Source organism: Hibiscus syriacus, unplaced genomic scaffold (assembly GCF_006381635.1).
Source record: "Hibiscus syriacus cultivar Baekdansim isolate YM2019G1 unplaced genomic scaffold, ASM638163v2 tig00116939_pilon, whole genome shotgun sequence".
Lineage (NCBI taxonomy): Eukaryota > Viridiplantae > Streptophyta > Magnoliopsida > Malvales > Malvaceae > Hibiscus > Hibiscus syriacus.
The window spans coordinates 2,573,455-2,599,797 of NW_024063477.1; the positions used below are offsets into that span (position 1 = coordinate 2,573,455).

The 26,343-nt window shown below is 33.4% G+C and overlaps 4 protein-coding genes and 1 long non-coding RNA gene across 9 annotated transcripts; 1 reads left to right on the top strand and 4 right to left on the bottom strand.

Annotated features, from left to right (window-relative positions):
• The first annotated feature begins 3,072 nt into the window (after nt 1-3,072).
• On the top strand, nt 3,073-9,006 carry LOC120188211. Its single transcript, XR_005522399.1, has 3 exons — nt 3,073-3,084; nt 8,621-8,682; nt 8,846-9,006. It is a non-coding gene; the product is annotated as an uncharacterized LOC120188211 (long non-coding RNA).
• Nucleotides 9,007-9,273: 267 nt separating this feature from the next.
• Nucleotides 9,274-10,196, bottom strand: LOC120188143 (two-component response regulator ORR5-like). Its single transcript, XM_039191654.1, has 4 exons — nt 10,040-10,196; nt 9,865-9,941; nt 9,703-9,781; nt 9,274-9,613 (listed from the first exon to the last, which is right to left on the bottom strand). The coding sequence occupies exons 1-4, from the start codon at nt 10,179-10,181 to the stop codon at nt 9,303-9,305; spliced, it is 609 nt and encodes a 202-aa protein (XP_039047585.1). The 5' UTR covers nt 10,182-10,196; the 3' UTR covers nt 9,274-9,302.
• Nucleotides 10,197-13,130: 2,934 nt separating this feature from the next.
• LOC120188136 (chaperone protein dnaJ 16-like) lies at nt 13,131-18,061 on the bottom strand. Of its 3 annotated transcripts, XM_039191647.1 has the most exons (12): nt 17,634-18,061; nt 16,796-16,916; nt 16,049-16,131; nt 15,835-15,946; nt 15,648-15,752; nt 14,846-14,896; nt 14,375-14,464; nt 14,167-14,275; nt 13,916-14,064; nt 13,781-13,834; nt 13,465-13,684; nt 13,132-13,367 (listed from the first exon to the last, which is right to left on the bottom strand). In XM_039191647.1, the coding sequence occupies exons 1-11, from the start codon at nt 17,771-17,773 to the stop codon at nt 13,469-13,471; spliced, it is 1,230 nt and encodes a 409-aa protein (XP_039047578.1). In that variant the 5' UTR covers nt 17,774-18,061; the 3' UTR covers nt 13,132-13,367; nt 13,465-13,468. The 3 variants fall into 3 exon arrangements, with proteins under 3 accessions (XP_039047579.1, XP_039047577.1, XP_039047578.1); XM_039191648.1 differs by having other exon boundaries at nt 13,131-13,684; nt 14,384-14,464; XM_039191646.1 differs by having other exon boundaries at nt 13,131-13,684.
• Nucleotides 18,062-19,194: 1,133 nt separating this feature from the next.
• LOC120188271 lies at nt 19,195-23,132 on the bottom strand. Its single transcript, XM_039191746.1, has 7 exons — nt 22,912-23,132; nt 22,469-22,605; nt 21,957-21,997; nt 21,277-21,845; nt 20,311-20,391; nt 19,592-19,654; nt 19,195-19,372 (listed from the first exon to the last, which is right to left on the bottom strand). Exons 1-7 carry the CDS (start codon nt 22,963-22,965, stop codon nt 19,322-19,324), a joined length of 996 nt encoding a protein of 331 aa, XP_039047677.1. The 5' UTR covers nt 22,966-23,132; the 3' UTR covers nt 19,195-19,321.
• A 1,125-nt stretch (nt 23,133-24,257) lies between these two features.
• Nucleotides 24,258-26,116, bottom strand: LOC120188137. 3 transcript variants are annotated; one of them, XM_039191651.1, is made up of 4 exons: nt 25,979-26,116; nt 25,321-25,493; nt 25,155-25,218; nt 24,258-24,826 (listed from the first exon to the last, which is right to left on the bottom strand). In XM_039191651.1, exons 2-4 carry the CDS (start codon nt 25,428-25,430, stop codon nt 24,539-24,541), a joined length of 462 nt encoding a protein of 153 aa, XP_039047582.1. In that variant the 5' UTR covers nt 25,431-25,493; nt 25,979-26,116; the 3' UTR covers nt 24,258-24,538. The 3 variants fall into 3 exon arrangements, with proteins under 3 accessions (XP_039047582.1, XP_039047581.1, XP_039047580.1); XM_039191650.1 differs by having other exon boundaries at nt 25,321-25,496; XM_039191649.1 differs by having other exon boundaries at nt 25,321-25,552.
• Nucleotides 26,117-26,343: the final 227 nt, after the last annotated feature.

The following is a 26,343-nucleotide window of genomic DNA, read 5'->3' on the forward strand; positions in this document are numbered from 1 at the left end:
TTTTTAGCAATAAATTTAGAAATCATATTTTTTATATTTGGAGTTTATGGTCTCAAACTTCAAAAATAATTCATCATAGGCATCTTGTAACTCATTAAAGAATGTAAATTTAACTTATTTGAGTTTGAAGATACCTTTGGCTCTGTTAGAGCTAATAGAGACATCACCGAAATTTGCTCTTCTTTCTCGTCTCTTTAGATTTCCTTGAGATTATTCCAAAGCTCCTTGGCACTTGAACATGAAGAAACTCCTTCATAGATTTTAGGACCAAATTCACACAACACCATGTGCATGGCCTTCGCATTAAGTTGAGCTTTCTTCAGTTCTTTGTCACTCCACTTCTTCTCCTTTTTCTTTGGAGAAGAGTAGCCATTCCCGATAATCTCCTATGCATCAAGATCATTGGATTGGATGAATACCTTCATTGATTTCTTCCAATGATGATAGTTGACTCCATTCAAGTATGGAGGCATAACCGTTGGTAGGGAGTCTTCCATGTGGAACGAGCCGGAGGTGGAAGTCATCTTCTTAGTTGTGTCGGGAATTGGTAGAGCTTCTTCGAGGATCGTCTCAAGGTGGTTAAAGCTTCTTAATGAGTTAGGCTCTAATGCCAATTGTTGGGATTTTCAGAAGCTCGAATCGACAATCGGAACGGTTTGCAAAGAGGGGTCGGAACGGTTTTGTGTTTAGGGAGTAAGGAGATTGAAAGATAGAGAATTGCACAATAATTTATAGTGGTTCGACTTTCTCAACCAAAGTCTACGTCCACTACCTTAGCTCCTCACCAAGGATTTTCCAACAAATTCACTAATTTATTCTTTCTTTTGAGGACAAAGAGATAACCTTACAACTCCCTAATTTTTCTGAGCAAAACTAGAACCTTTCCCCTTTACAAAAGGATAAGAAATATAAACAAGAAAACCTCTCTAAGGTAGGTGTTTACAAGAATTAAGCTCACAATAACAAAATATTTACAAGAGAAAGATGAAATAAGAATGAAAAACTCTTCTCTTGTGTTTGATTGCTTGGATATTTGTTCTCTTACTTCTTCAAGTGTCCTTAGCTTGTATTTATAGCTTGAAATGTGTTTGAAGTCGTATATAATCGTTGGGGATGTTTTGGAGCCGTTTGGGGATGATTTTTCTACTCAAAAAGGCTGCCCATAACATGGTGCATCGGTGCACTATCAAGGTGTATCGATACCCCTTCATTAAATTCAAATAAACTAGTCGTTACTAGCCGTTGCAGCCTTGGTGCATGGATGCACAGCAGAGTGCATCGATACACTAATTGCATTTGAAATGGAGTGTATGGATGCACTACATGGTGCATCGATGCACTAGTGGCAAGTGCATGGTTGCACTGCAGAGGTGCATGGTTGCACTGCAGGGGTGCATGGATACACTGCAGGGGTGCATGGATGCACTTTGACACCCTTTAGCATTTTTGCTCAAATCCGAATTTAATGGACTTTGAATTATTTTTGAAACCTTTTTAAAACTTTGAATAAATTTAATTCAAGTCCAAAAACATTTTGCCTTAAATTTGTTATATCGAAACATAATTCAACAGATTTATATTCCTAAGGATTCTATCATTTCTGATCCTTCCCTAAGGGATTCTTGCTCATCCTCCAAGTTAATGAGTTTATCTATCTTTCGATCCCCTCTTTCTAAGGGCTTCATTAAATTGAATGTTGATGCTGCGACTATAAGAAGAGTGGCCTTGGTGGCGTTTTAAGAGATCATTCTGGTTTAATTTTAGGCTCTTTCAATGAGTCTTCTGGTTCGGGTCCTCCTACATTGATGGAGTTTAAAGCTATTCAAAGGGGTTTATCTTTCTTTGTCTCTTTTTAAGAGATTGTTAAGGATCGGTTGATTATTGAGAGTGATAGCAGGGTGACAGTGGACTGGATTAAGAATGTTGATTTATGTCTAGGTGTGTATGCTTTTATTATTAAAGATATAGTAGATAGGATTAGAGTTTTTGAGGGGTTTGTTAGATGGGTTACTAGGACAGCAAACTTAGAGGCTGATGCCTTAGCCAAGGCTGGAATAGGCTGACTTTTGCGTTGTCGTTTGCGGTTGTCTTATGGTTTTCTGGTTCATGTAAGTGTGTATTTGGTGTGTTGTATTTCCTTTGTAATTCTCTTTATGTTTAATGAAATCCTAAGGCATTCTTTTCCTACTTCCGCTGATTAATGAGCTTCTCTACGAGCTTCATTAATCAAGAAGGGGGTTTTAACGAGGCCTTCAAATCTTATCAAAAAAATGCTAGAGCTACATCTTGAGATTGTAGATATCATAGATAAGGTTCATCTGTGTAACATCTTCAATACCGGGTTAGTGACTAAATTGTTAAACTTTATAATTTGGTGACTAAAATAGGTAATTTGAATAGTTTAGGGACTTATATTGTAAATTTGGTATATGATTGAATTTCAAAGAATGAGTAACATAAGGGCAAAGTTGTCATTTGATAAAGAAATAATAAATTTTGTTGGGGGTATATTAAAACCCACTTGGAAGTGAAAAAGAGGAAAAGTCCAGTTTCCAGAGTTCTCTTATTCTCCTTTCTTTTTCATACGTGAAAGCTCAAGGAAAAGGTGAGATTTCTTATTAGTTGATTATTAGTTGAAATTTAAGTTTGGTTTTGATCATTAGATGACACTTAAGCTTAATGAAAGCTTAATTTGTCTTAAAACAACAAGGTGAAGGGTAAAAGAATGATTAAAGATGAGGGGTTCTTAAATGAAATCTTGGTAGAGAAGTAGTAATTAAATTTCAAGACCAAATTTGACTTTTCATCAACCTAAATAAGAAAAATGAAGTGTTAGAATTGGAATTAGAACATGTTAAAAATTGAGTATGATTCTTGAATTCCATGTAGAGGGTAGAACTTTGAAGGTAAAGTGGTGATAAATGAGTACAAATGAGTTTAAGTGAGTGTAGTTGAGTTAAGAGTATGAAAGGGGATGATTTGAGTTGAAATGAAGTAATTTTTGGGCTTAAAAATTGATTTCTGGGCAAGGGTATCGATATCAATTCACCAGGTACCGATAACTCAAGAGTAAAATTAAGGAAGGTATTCACGAGCTTCAGATGCCAGATTATCATTAAATGGAGATGGTGCAATATGTACTGAATTGACTCTCAAGCCATCATGGTTAGATCAAATTAAGGAGTTGCAAGCAAAAGATGAAAAATGTCTAAAGAAGTTGCAACAAGTAAATAATGATGAGATAAAAGATTATGAGATCTAGTCTGATGGGAATCTGTATTATCAAGGGAGATTAGTGATTTCAGACGATGATGAATTAAGGAATGAATTGTTAACAGAAGCTCATTGTAGTCCATTGACGATGCATCCTGGAGGAAACAAAATGTATATGGATCTCAAGAGTCGATATTGGTGGCCTGGAATGAAGAGAAATATTACAGAATTCGTATCCAATTGTTTGACTTGCCAGCAAGTCAAAGCGGAGCATCAAGTTCCATTAGGATTGTTACAACCAATGTCTATTCCTCAATGAAAATGAGAGAATGTAACGATGGATTTTGTGACGGGGTTGCCTTTAACTCTGAACAAAAGAGATTCAATATGGGTGATCGTAGATTGATTAACTAAGTCAGCCCATTTCATTCCGGTACGAGCTGATTTTTCTATGGACAAATATGCAAAGTTATATATCAGGGAGATTATATAATTACATGGTGTACCTGTTTCCATTGTTTCCGATCAAGATCCTAGATTCACATCGCGGTTTTGGAAGACTTTGCATGGAGCGTTAGGAACTCGATTGAATTTCAGCACAGTATTTCATCCTCAGACAGATAGACAGTCTGAGAGGACTATCCAAATTCTGGACGATATACTGAGAGCCTGTGTAATAAAATTCAAGGGATCGTGGGAAAAATACTTGCCACTTGCCGAATTTGTTTACAACAATAGTTATCAGTCAAGCATCAAAGTGGCTCCCTATGAAGCTCTTAATGGAAGGAGATGAAATACGCCCTTGAATTGGTTCGAGCTTAAGATAGAGAAGTTCTCGGTCCTGAGTTAATTCAGGAAGTGGAAGAAAAGGTTCAAGTAATTCAGAGTAATCTCAAAGCAGCAGCTGGTAGACAGAAATCATATGTGGATCTTAATAGGAAAGAAATAGAATATCAAATTGGAGATAAAGTGTTTCTAAAAATATCTCTTTGGAATAAGGTTTTGAGGTTTGGACGTAAGTGAAAGCTTAGTCCCAGGTTCATTAGACCATATGAGATCATTAAGAGAGTAGGACCAATGGCATACCAACTAGCTTTGCCACTTGAAATGGAGAATATTCATGATGCCTTTCATGTTTCAATGTTTCGGAAGTATAGATCTAATCCCTCCCATATCGTGACATAAGAAGAAATCGAGGTTCAACCTGACTTGACTTATGAGGAAGAACCGATCTAAATTTTAGCTCACGAAGTTAAGCAATTAAGGAACAAGACTATTCCATTGGTTAAAGTGTTGTGGAGGAATCATAAGATAGAAGAAGCAACGTGGGAACGTGAAGAGGACATGAGGAATCAGTACCCCTATCTCTTTTCACAATGAAAATTCGAGGATAAATTTTCTTAAGGGGGAGATTTATAACATCTTCAATACCGGGTTAGTGACTAAATTGTTAAACTTCAAAATTTGGTGACTAAAGTAGATAATTTAAATAGTTTAGGGACTTATATTGTAAATTTGGTATAGGATTGAATTTCAAAGAAGGAGTAGTAGAAGGGAAAAGTGGTCATTTAATAAAGAAATAATTAATTTTGTTGTGGGTTATTAAAACCTATGTGGAAGTGAAGAAGAGGCAAAGTCTCAATTTCTAGAGTTATCTTCTTCTTTCTTTTTTATACGTGAAAGCTTAAGGCAAAGATGAGATTTTTTATTAGTTGATTATTAGTTGAAATTTAAGTTTGGTTTTGATCATTAGATGACACTTAAGCTTAAGGAAAGATTAATTTGTCTTAAAACAACAAGATGAAGGGTATAGGAAGGATTAAAGATGAAGAGTTCTTAAATGAAATCTTGGTAGATAAGTAGTAATTAAATTTCAAGACCAAATTTGACTTGTCATCAACCTAATTAAGAAGTATGAAGTGTTAGAATTGGAATTAGAACATGTTGAAAATTGAGTATGAATCTTGAATTCCATGTAGAGAATAGAACTTTGAAGGTAATGATGTGATAAATGAGTACAAATGGGTTTAAGTGAGTGTAGTTGAGTTAAGAGTATGAAAGGGGATGAAACATGAAGTGTTTGAGTTGAAATGAAGTAATTTTCGGGCTTAAAAAGTGATTTATGGGCAAGGTGTATCGGTACCAATTCATCAGGTACCGATACCTCAAGAGTAAAATTACGATACCTCAAGAGTAAAATTAAGGAAGACATTCATGAGGTATCGATACCTGAAGAACAATATCGATACCAAGGGTACCGATACATAGGCATGGTATCGATACCTCAGTTAGGGGAAGTACCGATACCCTATAGGGGTACCGATACTACTTTAAATAAAAAATGAAATTTCGCATTTCCTTTAGTTTAAAAAATGAATGATTAGAGTATGCCATTTGAATATTGATATGTATCGATGTATGCTTATGAAGATATTGAACGTAACCCCTTTCTGAAACAATCGAAGAATTAGAAATGGTCGAGAAAGAGATAAAGTGCTAGAATTGATTTGAATCAAGTGAGGCTAAGGTGAGTGCATACTATGATATAGTTTAATGGAAATAAGACTTGTGATAAGTCTATTTCCTATATTTGATGTTATGATTTCCTTTTCATATACATGCATATGTTATGGTTATAATAAGTACTTGCATACCTTTTAAATGTTTTAATATAATGTAATATGAATGTATGCAATTATAAGAGAACAAATCCATGTATGTGTAATAGACAACGTGATCATATGTGTGCATGTGAAGTGAATGGTGTGCTTATATGAGAAGTGATAAAAGGAATATGAAAATGGGAAATGTATTTATATTTAATCCCATGTTATACGATATGAAAGCTGTAGATATAATTGGCATGCCAAGAGTCAAGGGATTATAGTGGTCTTTTGGGACATAGTGGTCCTTCGGGACAGAGTGGTCCTTCAGGACAAATTTTCAGTGCCCCTAGTGGGAATTTATTCAAACTGTGGTGACAACATTTGTGCAAAACCTTATTGTACTCACGTACCTCCTGTTCTCAATAATGTACATGGGCATTTAAAGATAAATTGAACGGGAACTCTTATAATAAGTTAAGTTTTATATGTGCATATCATAGATCATATGTATTATACTTTCGTAAATATATGCAAATTAGAATGTTATGATAGAATCATAGTAGTATATATTCATTTTTATATGTTCTTTTATGCCTCACTAAGTCTGTGACTTAGCGTGTAAGTGGTTTACATGTAGGTATCAAGAAACAAGAGGACCAGAATTAGGAGCTGCAAGGACATCATACCTTTACTAGCGGATCGATCATAAGTAATTTGCAAAATATGTATTTTGTTGTATTAAATGTGTTGCCATGTAAACAAGTTGTGAATTACGCATGCTCTGATCGATTTTGTATTATTTTAATCTAACTTATGTAAATTAATGAATTGTATTTAATGAAAGTTTAGATTTTCATGATTTTTATAAGAGTCAAGTTTTGAAAAGTCAAATGTGACACCTCAGGTTTGTATCCGGGTCGGGTACGAGTTTGGGGTGTTACAATCTAGCTTTAAGACAATTTTAGATCTTTAAAAGATGCAACAATTTTAATATGATTTTTGGATTCCGGATGTTTCAGATTTGATTTATTTATGGCTTAGGTTGTTTGAGGTTATGGTTCTTGTGGGTTTGGGTTTTTAGTTTTTCATTGTAAAATATGGCTTTTATTGTGTTAGCTAAAACCAATAGTTTATTTTCCATTCTTCCTTTCCTATACGATGAATTCTTTGGCAAAATATGAAAGAAATTTATTTTGGTTTAGCAGTTACTATTTGACGTGCGATTCAAATCAAAGTTTCTTTGTTCTATCAGTATATTGTTAGGACCGTCAGCTCACCCTATGGCACAGCGAAACCAAAATTCAACGGTTTCACCAGCGATCCAAGTACGATAATCCAAAATCGGTAGGAAAGGATGTGAATACTTACAGTGGGTTCCTTGAAAAACAACAAAGACATCAGCGACTAATGGTGGTGTCGATCGGTTCGAATCATCAGCCTCCACGAAATCACATCTCGACCTCTACTCAGTTCTCCCGATTGAGAGCAATATGTTATGTGTGTTAAAAAAACGGCTGCTAGACCTTACACCTCCTTTTATTTCCAAGTTACCCTAATCATATTAAAGATTTTATTATTTCAAATTAATTAAATCTTTATTTAATTAATTGGAATTAAATATTCGTGATTATTAAAACATATGTATATCAAACATACATATATTAACTCTAGATATATTTTAGTAACGTACAACAAATTGTACATCTTTACTCGTTTCAATCCTAAGGTGTGACCCTGTAGATTCTTGTAACGTTAGCAGTAATTATTAGAACAATTCTAATATTACATACAATGAGTGATATCTAGCAATATATCATTGTCACCTAAGTTACAAGAAAATATGATTCGACATATCATATTGATGATTAACTCTTTTATGTATCACATTCTTATGTCTTTTATATCTAGAATAGGCACAAGTCTTGGAATAGCCACACTTGTATAGCCATTTTATTGTTTCTTGATATCTAGAGTATACTTTAATTAATGAATAGTTTGTGATATCTCATATCAACTTATTCGAGCATTGCCATGCATTTCTAGTCTCATTCAATCAAGTGGTATGTGATATATTTCCTATTATGTATGAAAGACAAATCCTATCATAATCATACACACCCACTACATATATTGAGATATATTCAATAACAGTCTTTATAGATCAACCAATTACGGAGCTTGTTTAAATGCATCAAAACATAAAATAATATATGTTTGGGATAGTATTGATCTCAAGTCTGAGGATCATACATATAGTCATCACCATGAGCAATGTTATGACTATCACATAATAATCTAAGACATATGCTCATGGTGTGTCAATCCAATATATTGTTTTCTAACAATATGATCATGTATCAATTCTGTCATCTCTATGTCAATGACAACTCGTTGTCATCAATCAATAACATGTTAGTCTTAAGCGTATTATTATTGTTTATGCCCATAATAATACTTGACTAGGGATCTTTTAATAATAATAATTATGTCATTATATGGACTTTATTATCTTCCAGTGTATGTTAAACACAAATATATAATTGAAAATAATTGCGGTAATAGCTGTATTCAATAAAATTGATAAATAAATGTATTATTACAATCATCATATGATTGATCTTTACGTATAATCTAACATATATGGCATACGCAACGATACGGTAAGTATGCTGCTTCACTGTTTACATCAACTCAAGCCTCGGTGCTATTTTTTCCCTCCTTTTGTTTCAATTTGGTTCTGAATATTAGTCATTCAGACCTGTGTATCTGAATCTATCAAACCTTCTGGTTGCAGATTAAAGGAGATCAACTAACTTTATTGGATCCCCATTTTCTTCAGGTCGACTTTTCTTGGAAAGGAAAGGTATTTTCTCCTGGACTTATCTTTTATTGGGCTGGGAAGTAGAGGCTCAAAATAAGAACATGCTGCTGTGACTAACATGTTAATGAAACCTGTATGGGTATAGGTTTCATAAACTATACATAATTCACAATTGGAGTATTTGATGGGGGTGAAATCATTGCAGTGTTACAAGTTCAAATCAATTCGTGTTGATTTCTTGGAGCAAGTGCTTGTGAATGGCAAAGCTCTTCCCCGTCATCAGGCCATTCAAACATCGATTTATGCTCGACATAAACCATGAATACCGTGTGGAGTTTGATAATTATTTGTGCATTTGTGCCTATTGCTTACGTAAACCATTTTTATTATACCTTTTGTTTGGAAACATATAAGAAAAATGCAGGGCAGTGGATGTATGTAATGGCTAAAGTTGTTGGTTGCATGAGAATGAACAAAGTCTGACAGCCGAAGCGTAAGGTCCAAAGATCTATCTATGCCTAATAGTGTGCTAGTGGTAGGGAAGTGAGTATTCTCATAAAAAGCTTATCTGCCATTACAAAGCGCAACAAAAGCCGTCAAAATATCAACGGAGAAATTCAGGAGGATAAAGTTTAAATTTATATTAGTAAAAATTGTGCTCTTCAAAGCTTGCCATTTTGAGACGTCTGGTGGGAGAATCCAGTGTTGACGATGAAGATGCTGATGATAGTGTAAGGTGGAGACAATGAAGATCGATCACCGCTGTCGTCTCTTAGCTTTCTCTTGTTGATTACTCTTCTTCCTCCCCCCACGAAATCTGCCGTCATGTAATCGATTATACGTTTCACATCTGATAATTTCACCGGTTTCACTATGAAATCCTCGGCCCCTTCCTCTAAACATCTGTCAATTCGAGTAATAATGTTCTCAGATGACATGATTACAACCGGGATTTCTCTGAAAACAGAGGATTCTGTTCAAATCAAAACAACATTCATTCGGATGAACATTGCAAAGTTTCTGCAGATAAATTCGTGAAATTTGATTCCTTTTTTCTTCTAACCATAACTTTACTGAGCAATTCGTAGCCGGTCATTCTAGGCATGCTATAGTCTGTGATAATCAGACCAACCTTCAAACCCTGAAAACCATAAACCAAAGCTAAAGATTGAGCTGAAAAAATACATATTTTTAGAACACCGACGAAATTTCAGTTATACTCACATTAAACCCATTAGCTTCTTTATCATCATCCAAACCCAGGAATTGCAGAGCTCTTCGTCCGCTATCCACTGCCGTCACTGCAATAATCCAAGTTCCAAACCAACCCCATTAAATTCAAACCCAATCATGGTTAATTTACAGAGTGAAAAAAAATCACGGAATCATGATGACCAACCTTTACAAGAAGTATTTTTTAGCAACCTTTCAATTACTTTCCGATCAACGAGGCTATCATCGACGGCGAGGACATGGACTTCCTCCGTTTCAAAATCTGAATGACCGTACCCGCCCATCTCCTCCGCCCTTCTCACCGCCATCTCAAGGCAAAAAATACCCAACACTGGGTGAAATTTCTCTTGAAAAAGAAGAAAGCAATGAGTTCAACATGAATAAACAGGGTTTTATACGCGTTTTAGATTTCAATTTCGTTTTCTTAGTTTTAAATTTTTGTGTTCGTTTCTCTCTCAAAATCAAATCTTTCTCTGTGTAACAAATCCCCGCAGTCTAATTTATTATTACAAAGGGAGTCAGAGATTTGGTAGTTGCTACTTGCTAGGATTCCAAAATTCACTTGCCTGCCCGCCCTGCCCTCTGTCATTTTCCCGTGCTAAAAAAATCTCGAGAAACGTGAAATCAATGGTGTTTGGAATGAATCCGAAAACTCACCAGAGGTCAATTGGAGAACGCGCCGTCAAATCTGACACGGCTCCCAAGGTGGCGGCATATGAAAACTGCTCGAAAGATTTGTCTTTTGAAAAGACGGATTGAATTGGACAAATTTACATTTCTAGGCGAATTTCTCGAAAAATCCCCCTAATTTTTTTTTTTATTTTCTGTACACATCATTCAGATATTATTTCTAAATCAAACATTTTTTTATAGAAATATACGTTTTAGGGGTGCGCCTTATATTGATTTAGTGTCACGTCGTGGGATAACGTGTGCCCCTAAAGCGTTATGTAAAATGTGTAAAAAAATTAAATATTAATTTTATAAATATTTTTAAAATAATATTTAATATGTAATTAATTTTGATATATTTTATAAAAATATTATTTATTTATTTTTTGTGTGTGAAAAAAAATTCTATATTAAAATCTTTAAATATTTTTTTACAAATTATTTTATAACTCGATAAATTTTAATTTTTATATTAAAATTAAATAATACGTATAATCTAGTATAGGAAAACTTTGAGTGTAGATATTTTAAAATATGAATAATTTTATAAAAAATTTATAACTAGTATTTCTTTTTTAAAATGATGATGATGATGATGATGATAAATATTTTATATTTAAAAAATTATAAATTTTATATATTTTTGAAAAAAATTGACTTTATATTATTTTTATATTGAATTTTATTCACTTTTAATTCTTTTTTATTGCATTTTTATACTTTTAATTATAATTGATAGATCAAATGAATTATTATTCACTTTTTTAAAAACCAATTAAAATGCAATAAAAATAATTAAAAGTGAATAAAATTCAATAAAAATGTCAACTTTATTGATTTATTTTTTGTGTGATATTATTTTTTAACAGTTAATAATGTTTATTGACTTTTAATATTAATTGTTTAAAAATATAAAAATATTAAAATAAACTTTTAATTACAATTTATAGATCAAATGAATTATTATTCACTTTTTTAAAAATTCAATACAAAAAGAATATAAAATCAAAAAAAATCAAAAATATATAAAATATATAATTTTTTAAATTATAAAATATTTATCATCATCATCATCATCATCATTTTAAAACATAAATACTAATTATAAAACTTTTATAAAATTATTCATATTTTAAAATACTTACCCTCAAAGTTTTCCTATACTAAATTATATGTATCGTGTAATTTCATGCAAAAATCAAAATATGTTGAGTTATAAAATAATTAGCAAAATAATATTTAAAGATTTTGAGGTAGAAATTTTTTTTCACACAATAAATAAATAAATAAAGTTGATGTTTTTATACAAATATCACTCTAACAAAAATTAATTACATATTAGACATCATTTTAAAAATATTTACAAAATTAACATCTAATTTTTTACACGTATACAGAAGACGCCTTCTCTATAAAGGGTGTTAGATCTGGAAATAAAGTCTGAACGGTGTCTGACAGGGAATAAAAAAAAGTTAGTGATTTTTCGGGAAATTTGCCTAGGAAACGTGCATTATTTTTTTAATTTTTGGGTACATTCTTCTCATGGTCAATGAACATTTTGGACTCTTTCGATTTGGTCATCAAAATCCGAAAACTTTCATTAAAATTATTATAATTAATATTAATGATGACGAAAATGATGGTCAATCATTGGATAGATGGTGATGGGTGAATGGTCATTCAACAATATCCGACAACGATAATAGAATGTTTGAAATTAAGAATTTTAAGAGTTAGATATTTTAGATTTTAATAAATTTTTTGTGTTTTTAATAAATAATAATAATATTTTTAAGTTCTTTTAAACAAAATTTTCGAAAATCGAAAATATATAGATGCCTGATATATTATATTTTGAGTGATTGATGAATTGTTTTAACAAAAATAAACACTTAAAATAATAAAGATGTATTATATTTTGAGTGATTGATAATATTTTTTTAACAAAAATAAACACTTAAAATAATAAAATTAAAAACGCTGGACACTCTAATTAAAAACAAATTATGTACCTAAAGTGAATAAAAAATATAATTTAAGTATTTATTTTTAAATTAAACCTTTTAAAGAAAATAAAAAGTTTATAATAATTATAGACGATTTATCTCTTTCAATGTAAACAAAAAATCAATCATAGAAGATTTAAAGATCATAATTAATAATGATTTGTTTTTTAAATTATGAACGAGAAGTCATTAGTCGAAAAAAAAAAGATTAAAATTCAGATAAATTTTTTTCAAAGAAGAGATCAGAAAGAGCATGAGAGAGAAAGATGGAGTTAACCCTTTCAAGAGAGAATACTATTCTAAAATCACATGACAACTTCAACCCCTTCAAAGATCACAACTTTAACCCAAAAAAACTTTTGCACCAATCCAAAAACCTCGATGATAAAATAATTATTATTATTTTTTGAGGTCCTATATTCGATCACCAAGACTACTAGGAATATGAATATTCAACGTCAAATGGTTTAGAGTTATCGCATAAAAGTTAAGACTTTATTTTCTTTAACCCAAAAGTACCATCCTTGCAAAAAAAATAGTGCACCAGAGGAGCCATTTCACAAGTACAGATGAGCCCTAATGGAGTTTATCTCCAGCATTTTCTGCCAATTTACAAGTATTCTAGTCGAGATTTCCAAAGGGGAAAACAAAATAATGAGATATGACCGGGGAAAAAAAGAAGGAAGAAAGAATCATTCGATAACAATGAGATGTTGTCATCCTTGACGTGATGGAGAAATGGTTCGTACACCATCTTCATTTCACCCCACAGAAGTAAAATTTTCCAGACCCAAAAGTTACCTACTTCTTCATAACCTGATACAATAATCAACAGGATTTAAGCAATCGTTAATCGTTATTGTTCATCCGAATAGGAAGGAATCTTCCTAGAAAACGAAACACCATACTTTACCTGTTCAGCATGGCTTTCTCCTGTCTATATTTAAGTGTATATTATACCATTTCTTCTTATTTCTATCAGACGTGGAATGTTTCCTGTCTCTTACTTCGCCGTCTTCTTTGGCCTCTTTGGAGGCAGCCTTACTCTTGTTCCTACTCGAACTTCGCTTAATTTTTGGAATCGTTGTGTACGAGGCATGAATCTCATTCCTTTGTTTGAGAAGCTCATCAATCTGAGAAACACAACATACAGGAGAAATTTATCCATTTACTTGTGAATTCATTTCTCAGGGAGCTTAGACACACAAGTCCCACATGTTAAATCTCACCTCTTGCATTTCGTTTGCGTATCTGCTTGTCATTTCAGTAAATTGTGCCAGGACCTGCCAGCAATTTACATGAATATCAACAAGAAGAAAAGGGTTTAACAAAGGCATAAAGATCGTATTTGCGAAAGTAAATACTTCTCTGTATTCGGTTTCAAACTTTGACAGCTCCGCTCGTTTGGACAGAATCTCTGCTTCCACTGCTCTAAGGTTTTCCTTTTCCTCTATGAAAGGGGCGGCACAAATAGCTTCTATTGTGTAACTTACACTTTTGAAAAAGTTGTCACCTAGGAGTTACGTGCCAAAATATTAAAATCGTAGAGAGCTTCATCCATGCATATAAACCAATAGGCACAAGAGCTCGTTGAGACATAAATTAAAGAGCTAACCATAGACGGCAAACACATGTGTTCCTGGTTTTAATTCAGTTATTTCACATGGTTGAAATCCATCCAGCTTTTTGAAGAAAGCTGCATCTGAATCTTTTGCGGCAGCTACCTGCAGTGACAGGTTTCCAGAACCAGAAGAAAAGCAACAAAACCAAACATCAATTTCAATGTTAAGCACAACTATGCGTATTCGTAAATGGTAACTCACTGAGTTTACTGTTTGATCCAAGCAATAGACAGGGAAGCCGAGAAAATACATTCCAGCAGACATAACTTTTCCTGTCCTGGCACTATCCTCCTACACCAAAAAGAAACAAAAGTAGCTTTTTAACATGTGCCATGGATTAGCACAAGGCTTAGGAAAAAACCTCCTCCTTGGAAACCCGACTTAGTAATTAATTAAGTTATAACTGTTATTGTATCTATCGCCATCACCATTGTTTCACTACAATATTGTGTGAGAAAACTTTAAATTGTTTTAGAATTAATAATAAATAGTAAGTTCATGAAACTTAAAAAAATCTAGATGCTAAACATAAACATAATGGAGGAGCTTTTGATGTGGAGATTAAAAGACATAATTATGATAGCTCATCTGATGAAACTTGTTATCTAACATAAATAATGGATATCTTATAAATTCTAAAAAGTGAAAAGCGGAAGGAAAGGAGTTCATTACCTGCAGTGCAAGGCTTAATCCACCAATCTTTTCTTGATCAAAATACAATAACTGCAATCAATAACAAATAGAAGGAAAGGAGTAATATATATATATATATATATTATTTTCAGTTGCCATGAAAAATAGATAATTAGTTAGCAGATTAAATATAATTGTATTTCGAAGTATTTCCAAAGGAGACTTGACCGTTGGATCTTTATGAAAGTTTAGTTCTAAGCTTCCATACATCTAAACTTAGGGAGCAAAACATGTTACAATGATATTCAAATCAATATAAAAGGTAAAACTACACAACACGAGAACTTTGCCCTAGATCACATATCAAAACCACCTAAAATGAGATCACAGGTACACAATAAAACTATCAGAAACAAAAGTTCGTCTCTCGATCCACAGCAACACAGCTAAGCACAAAATAAAAGAGATAAAACTCTAGCTTCCAGTATCAATTTTATGTAACTTGACTAAGGGCTTCGATGATTCTAGATTCAATAAATTCTTATAACCTAAATCAACATAATATTCACATAATGATGGTGGCTTTCTTTCTTTCTCTTTTTCCTTTTATATTACACACTCATATTCATTGCAAAAGGTTGAAAAGGGGCACAGCTCAAATTTTATTTCATTAGTACTATAAAGATGAAATGAATTGCAGTTTCTATCAATGCAACCTCCAAACGACATCCACCACACTCCCCCCCCCCACCCCAATAAAAAAAAGAGAAAAGAAGCACACACACTAGTTTCATATGCAGATGATATTGAATCCATAAGTTCTATGTCATGGTTTATCCACCTTGAACTTGCTTTTATCAGATGATTGTACTCGGCAAACGAACCCATCTCTTGCTTCTTCTTCTGTTACTGCAACAGAGTAGAAGTGAGCACGTTGTTTTTCAACCTGTTAAGCATGCAACAAATTCAGTGATCGCATAAATGATCAATAAAAGTATTACAAAAGAACATATATTTAATTATCTTACCTTCCTAGAAATAGGTTGCCCAAGCAGAAGTGGGCAAATAGTGACTGCACCATTAAGTGCCTCCTCTAAAACAGTCGCAGATACAGTGGTCTTAATTGGCACACCAAGTTTACTATTCGTAGGAACTAGTTAAAATAATATCCAAAGCATTACACTCATAAAGACATTGAAACAATGGAACACTTTGACTAATATAATAAGAACAAGGAGTTACCTAAAAAGTGCAGCAAACATGGTGTTCACAGCTCCCAAACTCGAAAGATCTAGCTCCAATTCTTGGTTATCAGCTTCAACAGCCTATTCAAAGAAAAAACATAATGTTCATTAAATTTCAAGCTTCATCAATAAAATAATGTTTGGAAATACTTGATGGAACATTAACAAGACTGAAAGTGAAAGAACAGGATTCTTTAAAGCCTCCATGTGCAACAAGTGTTGCTAAGGCACCGTGCCCTAACCATGCAAGGCACTTTGATGATGTCCATGGCTCCATGCTAGATGCACTTGGCACTTTTTATAAGTCACACGCCACAAAAAGCCTGCTCGATTGAAGTTCTCTTTAACAATTGAGTTTTATTTTAATTAACTGTATCTTTACTAGGAAAAAAGGGATGATGAGACTATAAGGAAATCATGCATATTGGCCAACAAAAGAAAGGGAAAAGTTTGCATGTTTACCACTCTTTAGAGTTGTTCCATAATTATGTATCTTAACTTTTCTTTTTATATGTACACAAACAGACCTACAAAATACTAGCCTATACATATTGTGCCCAACTTCATTTAGGATGGTGTTTCTTTTAAGCCTTGCACCTCGCTCGTATAAAAGGCTCTGGTGCCTAGATTGTGCCTTTTGCTCTTGGCACCACCGAATATAACATAAATGAATGTAACAGTAAGAAATCAGAGACAAACATCTGGCTGAAAAAAACTTCAGAAATTAGATGCATCTATAGCTTACCTCAAAACCGGCAGTGTCATACTGGCGTCTTTTATCTGGATCAGACAAGATATTATAAGAAAATGTGACCTTGAACAAATCAGCTGCAACAGTGTCATTTCCATTCTTATCAGGATGGTACCTGAAACAGCATAGCATTTATAAATTATATAGCTAAGCCACCTTGATAGAGCACGATTTTAAGTGTACAACCAGAAGTGTACATGTCGACTTATCTGAAAAATAGTCAATAATATATGTCCCAGAACTCAAACCACATATTTCATCGCAGCTAGCTGGAAAGGAGTATCATCAGGGAAATAAACCATTCTTTTGGACTCATGTTGGAAATAATAATTCCAGGACTTCCCTGAGAGTTTTATCTGTTGTTTGAACAATGTTCCAGATATCCAACCAGTCACTAAAAACCAATTCTATTGTGCTTTCGACGCCTATCCTTGCAGCTGCCCTAAGCAAAACCTGCTATCTAACTGGCGATACCGACATTAAAAATATGAAGCTTGTCATAGTCCTCCACGGCTATTGTTAGAAACTATCAATAGAAAGGCAAACCATGTCAAACCAAATCCCGATCACTCACAAATCTTTGATTATCGTTGGAATTGCCTTCCCAATTCAACTCCTAATTTCTTATTCTCCAACTATACTCCATGTATGCATGTGAGTTTACCTTATAATTAACCATAATTATGACTAAACACAAATCAGTGAACACTGACGTACTCTAATCTGAAGTAAACACTAAAAACTTGAACCAAAAAAAGTATAAAGAATTCGAACATTTCAAAACCTTTCCGCTTGTAAAATAAAATTAAAAAAGCAAGAAATATAAACATACTTTAGAGCCATTTTCCGGTAGGCGGTCTTAATTTCCTGATCCGTTGAGTTTTTGGAGACCCCAAGCAATTCATAAGGATCTCGACGAAGGTGATTGGCCATGCCGTCGTTCTTTTCCGACTTGGATCGATGTGGCGGCATTTTCTACGAACACCACCAAACAAAAAGAAAAATAGAAAACTAAAACTTTTCCTTCCTTTACGTATTGCCAGTAAAAGAAAGAAACCCCAGAATCCAAAACTTTCAACTAAATTCCAAAAACGGAATGAAAATAAACTTCCTTATATGTCCAATTCAACAAAGTAGGAAACTTTCTGGGGTTTAAAAAGCGAAACATTGAGGAGAGAGGCTAGAAAGAGGCTTAGGGGACTCCATGGGACCTGAAAGCTGGAGCTTCGGAGAGAAGAAAGGAACAAACAAAGAGGACGATAAATTGGAGGTAATATTCTTCTTTAATGTTTTCTTTTTGTTATTTTATTTTTAAAATTTTACACTTTTCTATCTGTTATGGTGTCAAATGATTTTTAAGAACAATTTCGATGGGTGGCTGTACGTTTTATCTGAACAACGCCAGTCTGCCAGTTGCCATTGTGCACTGTACCCTGCAGCGCATATTTGCTTGCATCGGCACCTGTCAATTGAGTTATATTATTTTTTGAAAATTAATTAATTACATAATTTACCATTTTAATAAATTATTTATAAAAATTACAGTATTTATTCAAATAACATATCATGTAATTGATCTAATTAATTATGTCAAATTTTAATTAATGAAAATGTTAAGGTGTAATTGATCTAGCATATTTTTATTAGATTCTATTCTTAATTTTATTTAGAATTCCAATGTTTAATTAAATTTTAATGTCTAATTTTATTTACTCTTAGTTAACGTATTTTATCAACCCAACTACTGGAAGCCCAATGTGCTATCAATTATCATCCAAAGCTTAAAAAGTTGAAATTCATACCTAATCAAACATTAATTTGTTTACCAAAATTTATTACATTTATGGCATGAAATGAAATCAAATTGCAGGGTTTTTGTTACATACAACCTAACAAATCACCATATTAACTTTCAATTCATTTTGCACATGATACATAATTGGGTTTTAAGAGACGTAATTGCTCGAACTCAATATCTCAACAGAGAATAATACCCCTTTAACCACTAAGGCTACACAATAAGTTAATATTTATACCTTTTTAACATGTTTATTTTTTTAACATTTTATACCATATTAAATATGTATAATATTAAATGACTATTGGTATTATAATATGTTGTTATTATGTAATAGTGTATGGTATGTGTTATAATTTACCATAGGGAGTATCCGTACTATATTATGCCATGGATATAATATTTGGGAGAACGCATCCTCTTTAGATCAGAACATTTGAGATGATGCAACAATTCCTAACAGCACAGTGAAGGAGAAAACAATTCATTTGAATTTCGATTACAACAATAGTAATAATAAAAAACATATAATGTTAGGATATGAATCCTTTCTTCTAGTAATCATCTAAAAAAAAGTATTAATCATAATCTGCAGTATTCGAGATTCGAAACTTTGTCATCTGAACTGATCGGTCATTTTCTTTCCAACCCCAAAGCAGAGATACACTGGTTTAAGATTCATGAACGCAATCAAAAACTGATAATAATGATCACGGTTGTTGTTACCTTTTGGAACGAGGCAAGAGAGCAAGAAGAATCTTTTTCCTAGGTCCCTGAAATGCGAATCAAACCTCATTCAATAGGGACAACTTTCGCATCTTGGTTTTATAGATTTCGACAGTTAATATCTTTAAATTACATTTTGCAAGCACTGACACACCAACCGTCAAGTATGCTCATCGGTTTTTAAGTACGAGCACATGAATAATGAACATAAAGAACAGGAAAAAGTAATAATAAACAATCAAATTGAGAAAAGAAGGGTAAAGTACCATAGGTATTCCCAGTTCTTTAAGGTCGTTTTCCCTCATCTGTTTCAATGCAGGCATGTCCACCTGAGTAAAATACCAAACTCAGATCAGCCAACCAATGAGGATATGGATAAAACAAACAAGCAAGCGATTCTCCATTCGAAGTCGCAGTATCCGTCCATGATAGTTCAATAACTTAAAACAAAGTAAATCTTCAAAATTGTATAATAGAATTGCTGTAGCAACAGCCTCCATTTTCTGATATGTACTGTCCGTTAGCAAACATCAGTCACCAACTGCTTCGTGAAGATGCTTTGCATTGTTTTATTAGATGAATTCCAAATTTTACAACTGCAGTATTTCTGAAGTTGGAGCAGATTTTGATATTTTATCAGTAAAATCAAATAAGATAGATTTATGCCAGCATCTGTCTAACACAAAGTCCAAGCAACAAGGCAACTATTGAAACCTACAAGAATATACTGGTTCATCATATCCCCATATTTGATTATCAATAAACATGTCCTCTGAAAACAACATGGTGCCCTTAGAAACCCAAATTGATAAGTAATCCTCTATTGCACCAATATAGACAAACTACTTAAGTACTTGAATAACCAAAGAAAACAAAGAAAGCAACAAACTACTATCAAAATATAAAACTGCCTCTCATGAGCACCTTTTTTTCTTTTAAAAAAGGGATCCTTATGAAGATTTAACCATACAAGTAGGTTACTTACTTCCTCGGCCTTGAAATAAATAGCATATTTCCCTAGTCCCAGGGAATATAGAAAGCCTTCAACAGTTTGTCGTTCATCGACCTAGAAAGCAGCCAGCCAAAGAAGAAAAGGCAAAAAATTAAACTAAACACTGTTCTTTAAAAATCAATGTATGCATATAACTTTAGAATGAGGTCTTTGGGATCACAGCATGACTAGCAATTTATGCATAAACTGTAAAGCAAATAACAGTACACATTTGATGACCACAGTAGCAAAAGGGTCAGCAGAGAAAGCAAACATGTTCAAACAGAGACAAGAGAGGACAAAAATCATTTAGGATCCAAATTTGATATGCAAAAGCAAAAGATAAAATTCATATAGAAGATTAGCACCTACAACTTCAAATTCCAAAGCTGTAATAAAACTATCTTGGGCAAGTAACATACATCTCCAAAGTAGCCTTATGCTACTCAGAAGCAAAAGTGACCAGACCAATAACCATCCACAGGTAGGAAGAACTTCTTAGTGGTCTGTGAACAAGCATGAGTGTGTCAAATACCTAAAAATGTAGTACTATATTTATTTTCAGAAAGACAATTGGTTCTTCAACATTTTGAACATCATATTATCCTCTAGGCAACTTAAAAGTTTTGATAACAAATCTAATAAATTGTAACATCCAAACGAATTTCTATATTTTTATCCTCTTCATAAATATTTTAAGACAGGTCGACTTTCCAACCATAATGGTATAGCAATAATATAATACATTTCTTTTGACAGTTTAAGAAATGCAAACATGACAAGCTTCACTGAGCAAAGTATGCCAGAGTTACATGGTAAAGGAACAAACTGATTCATTAACAAATGCAGAAGATATTCACAAGAAAAATATAATGATAGAAACATATACATAAAACAAGTTCATCGCACCCTTCACTGGTCGAATGGACAATAGACAGAAAATAGTACGTACCGAATTCAAACTTTTTGAACAATATTGCTTGGAGGAATTGTACTTGGAATTGGGGGCCCTGGTGGCTTAGGCTTAGCGGAAGTGGCAGGCAATGTGGATTTCGTAACAAAAGATGCTTTACTCACAGGCCTTGAAGCATCAAGAACATAATTGCCTGTGTATGGACCAGTCCTCACATAATCAGGTGTCCTGTTAACTGGCCTTCTCTGTAGCTCAACATTTCTTGAGGGAGATAAACCCCTAGAAGCACCCATTATTCTTTCAGGAGATTTTCGTCTTAAATGTTCTAAAGTCCAAGGAGAATAAGACCTTGATGTGGTCACATGAGGAAAATCATCCACACTTCTTGTAGAAGGAATTTTGCCCAAGATGCTGGTATCCCTTGATTCAGGCACTCGATCTCTAGGTTCAGGTATTTGCTCCCTTAAATCAGGAATTTCCTGACGCATCTCATAACTGTTAGGTGGAGGCTGTCCCATTCTTGACAACTTTTGACGAAGGTACATGCCCTTTGGGTTATTGTCCCTCTGAGTCCGTCTAAACACATTTTTTTGCATGAGTTTAAACCGGAGGTCATCTTTACCAATGTGAAAATGTTTTTTCCCAAATGAAGAAATGTTAGTACTCTAACATCAGTTCAGAAATCAGAAAAACAACGATTTTGCAACACAGAAGGGTAAATTTGTACCTGTAGCATTGAAACTTGTTGTATGACCGTCACCTCTTTGTCTGTAGAAAAGGAAAAACTCAGCTATTACTTTTCAACATAAGAAAATACTTGCATAGAATGTAAACACTGAAGAGAAGGCAAATGATTAGCACTCATGGTCTATGCAGCTACAACTCTTTATTGTTCCTAAAGTATTGTCACCAAACACATATCCAACATTCAAAAGTGGAAACATTATGCATTCCTAAACTCCAATTATAGGAAAGATGTCAATGACAAGGTGAATAAGTCCAACATGCACTCGAAAGATCAAAACCTGTAGTAACAGATTACTATTGATTAAATCAAACAAAGTCCTAAAATAAAGGAGCTAATAAGCAAGGAGTAATACAAATGCAACATCATCGTAGCGGTCATCATTCACTGGGAAATAGAAAACAATACTTAAATAGCCATGGCAGAAACATGGACATTCAAAAGCCAGAGTGTGAAATGCTTATAAAACAGCAGTAAATTTCTTAAAAGTATACCGTTTGTTGTTTAGCCGACTCAATAAGGAACTATCTACGTTGCCTCCCAACCTATCCCTTACAGAACGCTTAGTTCCAGCAACATGATGAGAATCCAAAAGATCAACATCTGATGTAGATCCTGACCTCTTCACAACCTAGGGCAACAAAATCAACAAAGTTCAGATTCACAGCAAACCAACTCACAAACAAAAAGGGACTACACTAACTTTTCCACAGAAAAGGAAAAAAATAACTTAAATTTTGTAAAGAAAAAATAAGTAAAATCCGACCAAGCTAAACTAAACCGTTCAAAGTCGAACTGAATGCAACTCGTTCAAACGAAAATTTCCTACTAATTTCAGCTTTATTTCCTACATATGATCAGCAACCAAAAAAATACTAAAGGAACCTATCTAATTACTACAAAAAGGGGGAAAATGAAAGAAAAAACAAACAAACACCTGGCCACTACGTCCGAGAGTGATAGTAACATGGCCCCGCGGAGCTTCTGCCATGAAGAAACTATGGAAGAGTTAAAAATCGATTAATCGGCTCTTTGGTTGTTACCTCAGAATCAACTAAAATGAATAACCGGTGCTTCTCATCGTCTCTAATTAAAAGTTCGAAAAATGGGAAGCCTAAAACACTCAATGACGAAACGTTAACTATCCATTTTGAAGAGATTGTGAACTTCAATCCAGGAAACAAATGGAAATGTAATCTTAACTTCACTGTTTTAAAAAAAATCCATACAAAATTTTAGGGTACACGAAAGGGGTATGGCGCTGCGGTTGATTTTCTATGTTTGGAGACAATATTAGACGTCCGATTGATCTGATTGAATATGGAACGTCGATCTGATTAAAATATACTCAATTCTCTCTATCATCTAGCTCAGTTGATAGAACAAAAGGTTATTTTCAAGTTTTTTGGATAAGATAATTTTAACAAATTTATTTTTGATGTGTAAAAGAATAAGATAAATTAGGTAAATAAAGAAAATATAAGTATTATTCTTTGTTAATTTTTTAATAAAATATTTTGGATAAGATAATTTTAAAAAATAAATTTAATGATAATAAAATATAAGTATTAGTTCGAGTTACGGAACTCACGTTATTTTCAAGTTCCACTCAATAAATTATAGGGAAATAGAAGAATCATAATACCATTCTGAATGTTCAATTCTAAAAAATTATGAGAAGAGAGAGAAACAAAAGGCTAGAGGCCCAATAGAATGATATCCTACGACCTAGAAGAGAAGCATTTTAAATATAAATTTTAATATTTGAACATGACTTGAAATGTAATCCAAAATTTAATTGATTTAATATAATTGTTTTTTATGCATTTTAAATATAATTTAAATATGACAAATGTATAAAGAAAAACCAGTCAATCAAATTGATTTAATCAATATAGTAAGAAATCGGTTAAAAAAATCAAATGGTATGTTCAATAAATTAAATAAATAAATATTTTAATATTTGAACATGACTTTACAGTTGAATTTAATATTGAGTGAACTGTTGGGTTGAGAAGTATTGATTATAGGATTTGGAATGACAATGATAAGAGCTTTGACATTTTCTTACAACACTCGATACTTGCTGTCCGAGAGTGCTCCATCTTTATTCACGTTGACAAGGCATAAAAGTTGTTCAGTAGTTTGGTCCCGATTTCCAGAGAATACTGACAATAACCGTTTCAATATCAGGGATTTTTGCGTGATTCTTAAGCAAACAGGAATAGCATGTGTAGGCTTTATGGGATTCCATCAAAACACAGCTAACAGACAAAAGATGGATTAAAAGTCAAACCACAAATCGTTTTTTATATACACTATCGACTGTTTTACTCAAATGACTCGATTACCATCTTGATCTCCTTTTTGTACAAAATTCCTTTCTTTTGAAGAAACTAATATACTTACAAGACGCCACCGTTTTGATTATATGCAAAGAAACCCCTTCTCTTTACCCATTTAACACTAAAGAAAGGGTTCTTTGTCCTTTTTTAGTCACTCACAGACCCTTAAAAAATTTCTCTTAGTTTTATCTATGTACCCCTTTTGTTGTTTGAGATGTTCTACGCCAGCGTTGGGATGCTGCAATTTCGCCGATCCTTGTTGAGGCAATCGAACCCCTCGACTCTCACTGCTGGCTTGTTACCAAAATTTGCTCGAACGCAGCCTCCTTTCCTTGAAGAGGACGACGGAGACGGAGACGACGACGGCAGGCCGGACGGACGCGTCAGTGGTGAGATGACCTCATCCCCAAATCTAGCGTCTTGTATTAACGGGTTAGCTACTCTGCTCGGTGGCGAGCCACAAAAAAATGGAGCCGACGGCTCTACTTGTTCCACTCTACAACCACCCTGCTAAATTCCAAAACCAATAATCAGATATATAAAAGAAACCATACATGATAAATTAACGGTTCTCGTAGATGGAAATTTGGAGAACCGAAACGATTTTTTTCAAGAAATTCTGCAGTTCGCACATGAAACCAACGGTTGTATTTTAAATGGTCCCCCACAAACAAAAGATTTGAATCGAGACGTCGCCGTTGTTACAAAGCTAAGATTATTTTATTTTGTAATTTATGAATAAATTATTGTTTCCTCGAAATTTCCAGAAATAAACAACTAATTACGTCTAAAATCAACTGATAATAAATAAACAAATCAGGAGCAAGAAGCGCACCTTCGCAAGAATCATATCCAGAATACCGCTCCCTGCTTTAGAATCACAAAGCTCTGTTTGATGGCTGAAAAACATCAAACAAAATTGTTACTGCTTTAATTTATTTAATAAAAAAAGAGAAAAAAAGAGGTTAAAATTGAAGTTCATATAAATAAAAGGAAATTACCTAATTTGCCATCTGAGGGACCTAACTGGGTGGTCGTCGAAAGAAGTGTTTAACAGACCCAGACGACGCGGTTTCGGGCAGACCATCGTCTCTCTCCGATCTGTAACCATAACCGAAAAAGAGCTCTGCAAATCCTCACGGCTGCTTCCAGTTGCGCTTTGTTGGATCGCACACTGCTGCATCGTTTGTTTGTTTTTTTTAACTTTTTTATAACAATTAACAATCGATATCCCTATTTAACATTAACATAAAGTTTAATCAAACATCACTGTCAATATTAACAAAAAAATTTAACAGTAAACTTGTTACGTTTTTCTCTCCAACATTAAGTTTCCACAATTACTGTAAATCAGTTATAGGTCGTTAGATCTACAGCAGCAAAAAAATATTAAAAAATAAACTAAAATAAATAGATCTAACTGCAATTTTGGACATAAAAAATAACGGAGCAAGGAGAAGTTATTCGTAAAGAGAAAAATCAGCTTAAAATTCTAAAATTAGGTTTTCGTAAGGAAACGATTCAGATCGAGGAAGGAACAAAGGAAATCTTGAAAAGATGTTGTTTGGAAGCTGAGAAAATGAAGGAAAACAGCGCTAAAAAATTAAAAACAGAGGCGAAGAGCTGATGGAGAGAAAGGATGAGAGAGTATAATAATACCTTTGATTTAACTGTACAGCTGCTTTGAGGAACTGTCGGAGTAGGTAGTAAGCATGAACAGAGAACGATATAAAAAAAATGGAAAAAATGGGGAAAAAAAAGGGACGAAAGAGAGGAAGAAACGGAGCAGAGAGGTTAGGCGAGAGAACAAAGAATGATAACAGTAGAAAAGTCGCGTGTAATTTATAGAGGAGAAAGAGGGAAGGAGACAAGAGAATCACGAAAATTGCTAATAAAATGAAATAAATCATTTAAAATAGCACAAGTCGTAGAGGGACGTGGCAACGGCACAGCTAAGAATATATATATATATATATATATATATATATATGGAAAAAAAAGAAGAGGAAGCTTGATTGAGTAAC

Coding starts and splice junctions, on each gene's coding strand:
- LOC120188271 (XM_039191746.1), bottom strand. CDS start 22,965: ATGGCAGAAGCTCCGCGGGGCCATGTTACTATCACTCTCGGACGTAGT. Junction 22,606..22,911: donor CTCTCGGACGTAGTGGCCAG/GTGTTTGTTTGT, acceptor TTGTTGCCCTAG/GTTGTGAAGAGGTCAGGATC. Junction 21,846..21,956: donor AACAAGTTTCAATGCTACAG/GTACAAATTTAC, acceptor ACATTGGTAAAG/ATGACCTCCGGTTTAAACTC.
- LOC120188137 (XM_039191649.1), bottom strand. CDS start 25,502: ATGCAGCAGTGTGCGATCCAACAAAGCGCAACTGGAAGCAGCCGTGAG. Junction 25,219..25,320: donor TCCCTCAGATGGCAAATTAG/GTAATTTCCTTT, acceptor GATGTTTTTCAG/CCATCAAACAGAGCTTTGTG. Junction 24,827..25,154: donor TGGATATGATTCTTGCGAAG/GTGCGCTTCTTG, acceptor GGAATTTAGCAG/GGTGGTTGTAGAGTGGAACA.
- LOC120188136 (XM_039191646.1), bottom strand. CDS start 17,773: ATGCCGCCACATCGATCCAAGTCGGAAAAGAACGACGGCATGGCCAAT. Junction 14,465..14,845: donor GATTAAGCCTTGCACTGCAG/GTAATGAACTCC, acceptor TTTTTGGTGTAG/GAGGATAGTGCCAGGACAGG. Junction 14,276..14,374: donor TGGATCAAACAGTAAACTCA/GTGAGTTACCAT, acceptor CTGTCACTGCAG/GTAGCTGCCGCAAAAGATTC.
- LOC120188143 (XM_039191654.1), bottom strand. CDS start 10,181: ATGGCGGTGAGAAGGGCGGAGGAGATGGGCGGGTACGGTCATTCAGAT. Junction 9,942..10,039: donor AAAAAATACTTCTTGTAAAG/GTTGGTCATCAT, acceptor GGATTATTGCAG/TGACGGCAGTGGATAGCGGA. Junction 9,782..9,864: donor AAGAAGCTAATGGGTTTAAT/GTGAGTATAACT, acceptor TATGGTTTTCAG/GGTTTGAAGGTTGGTCTGAT.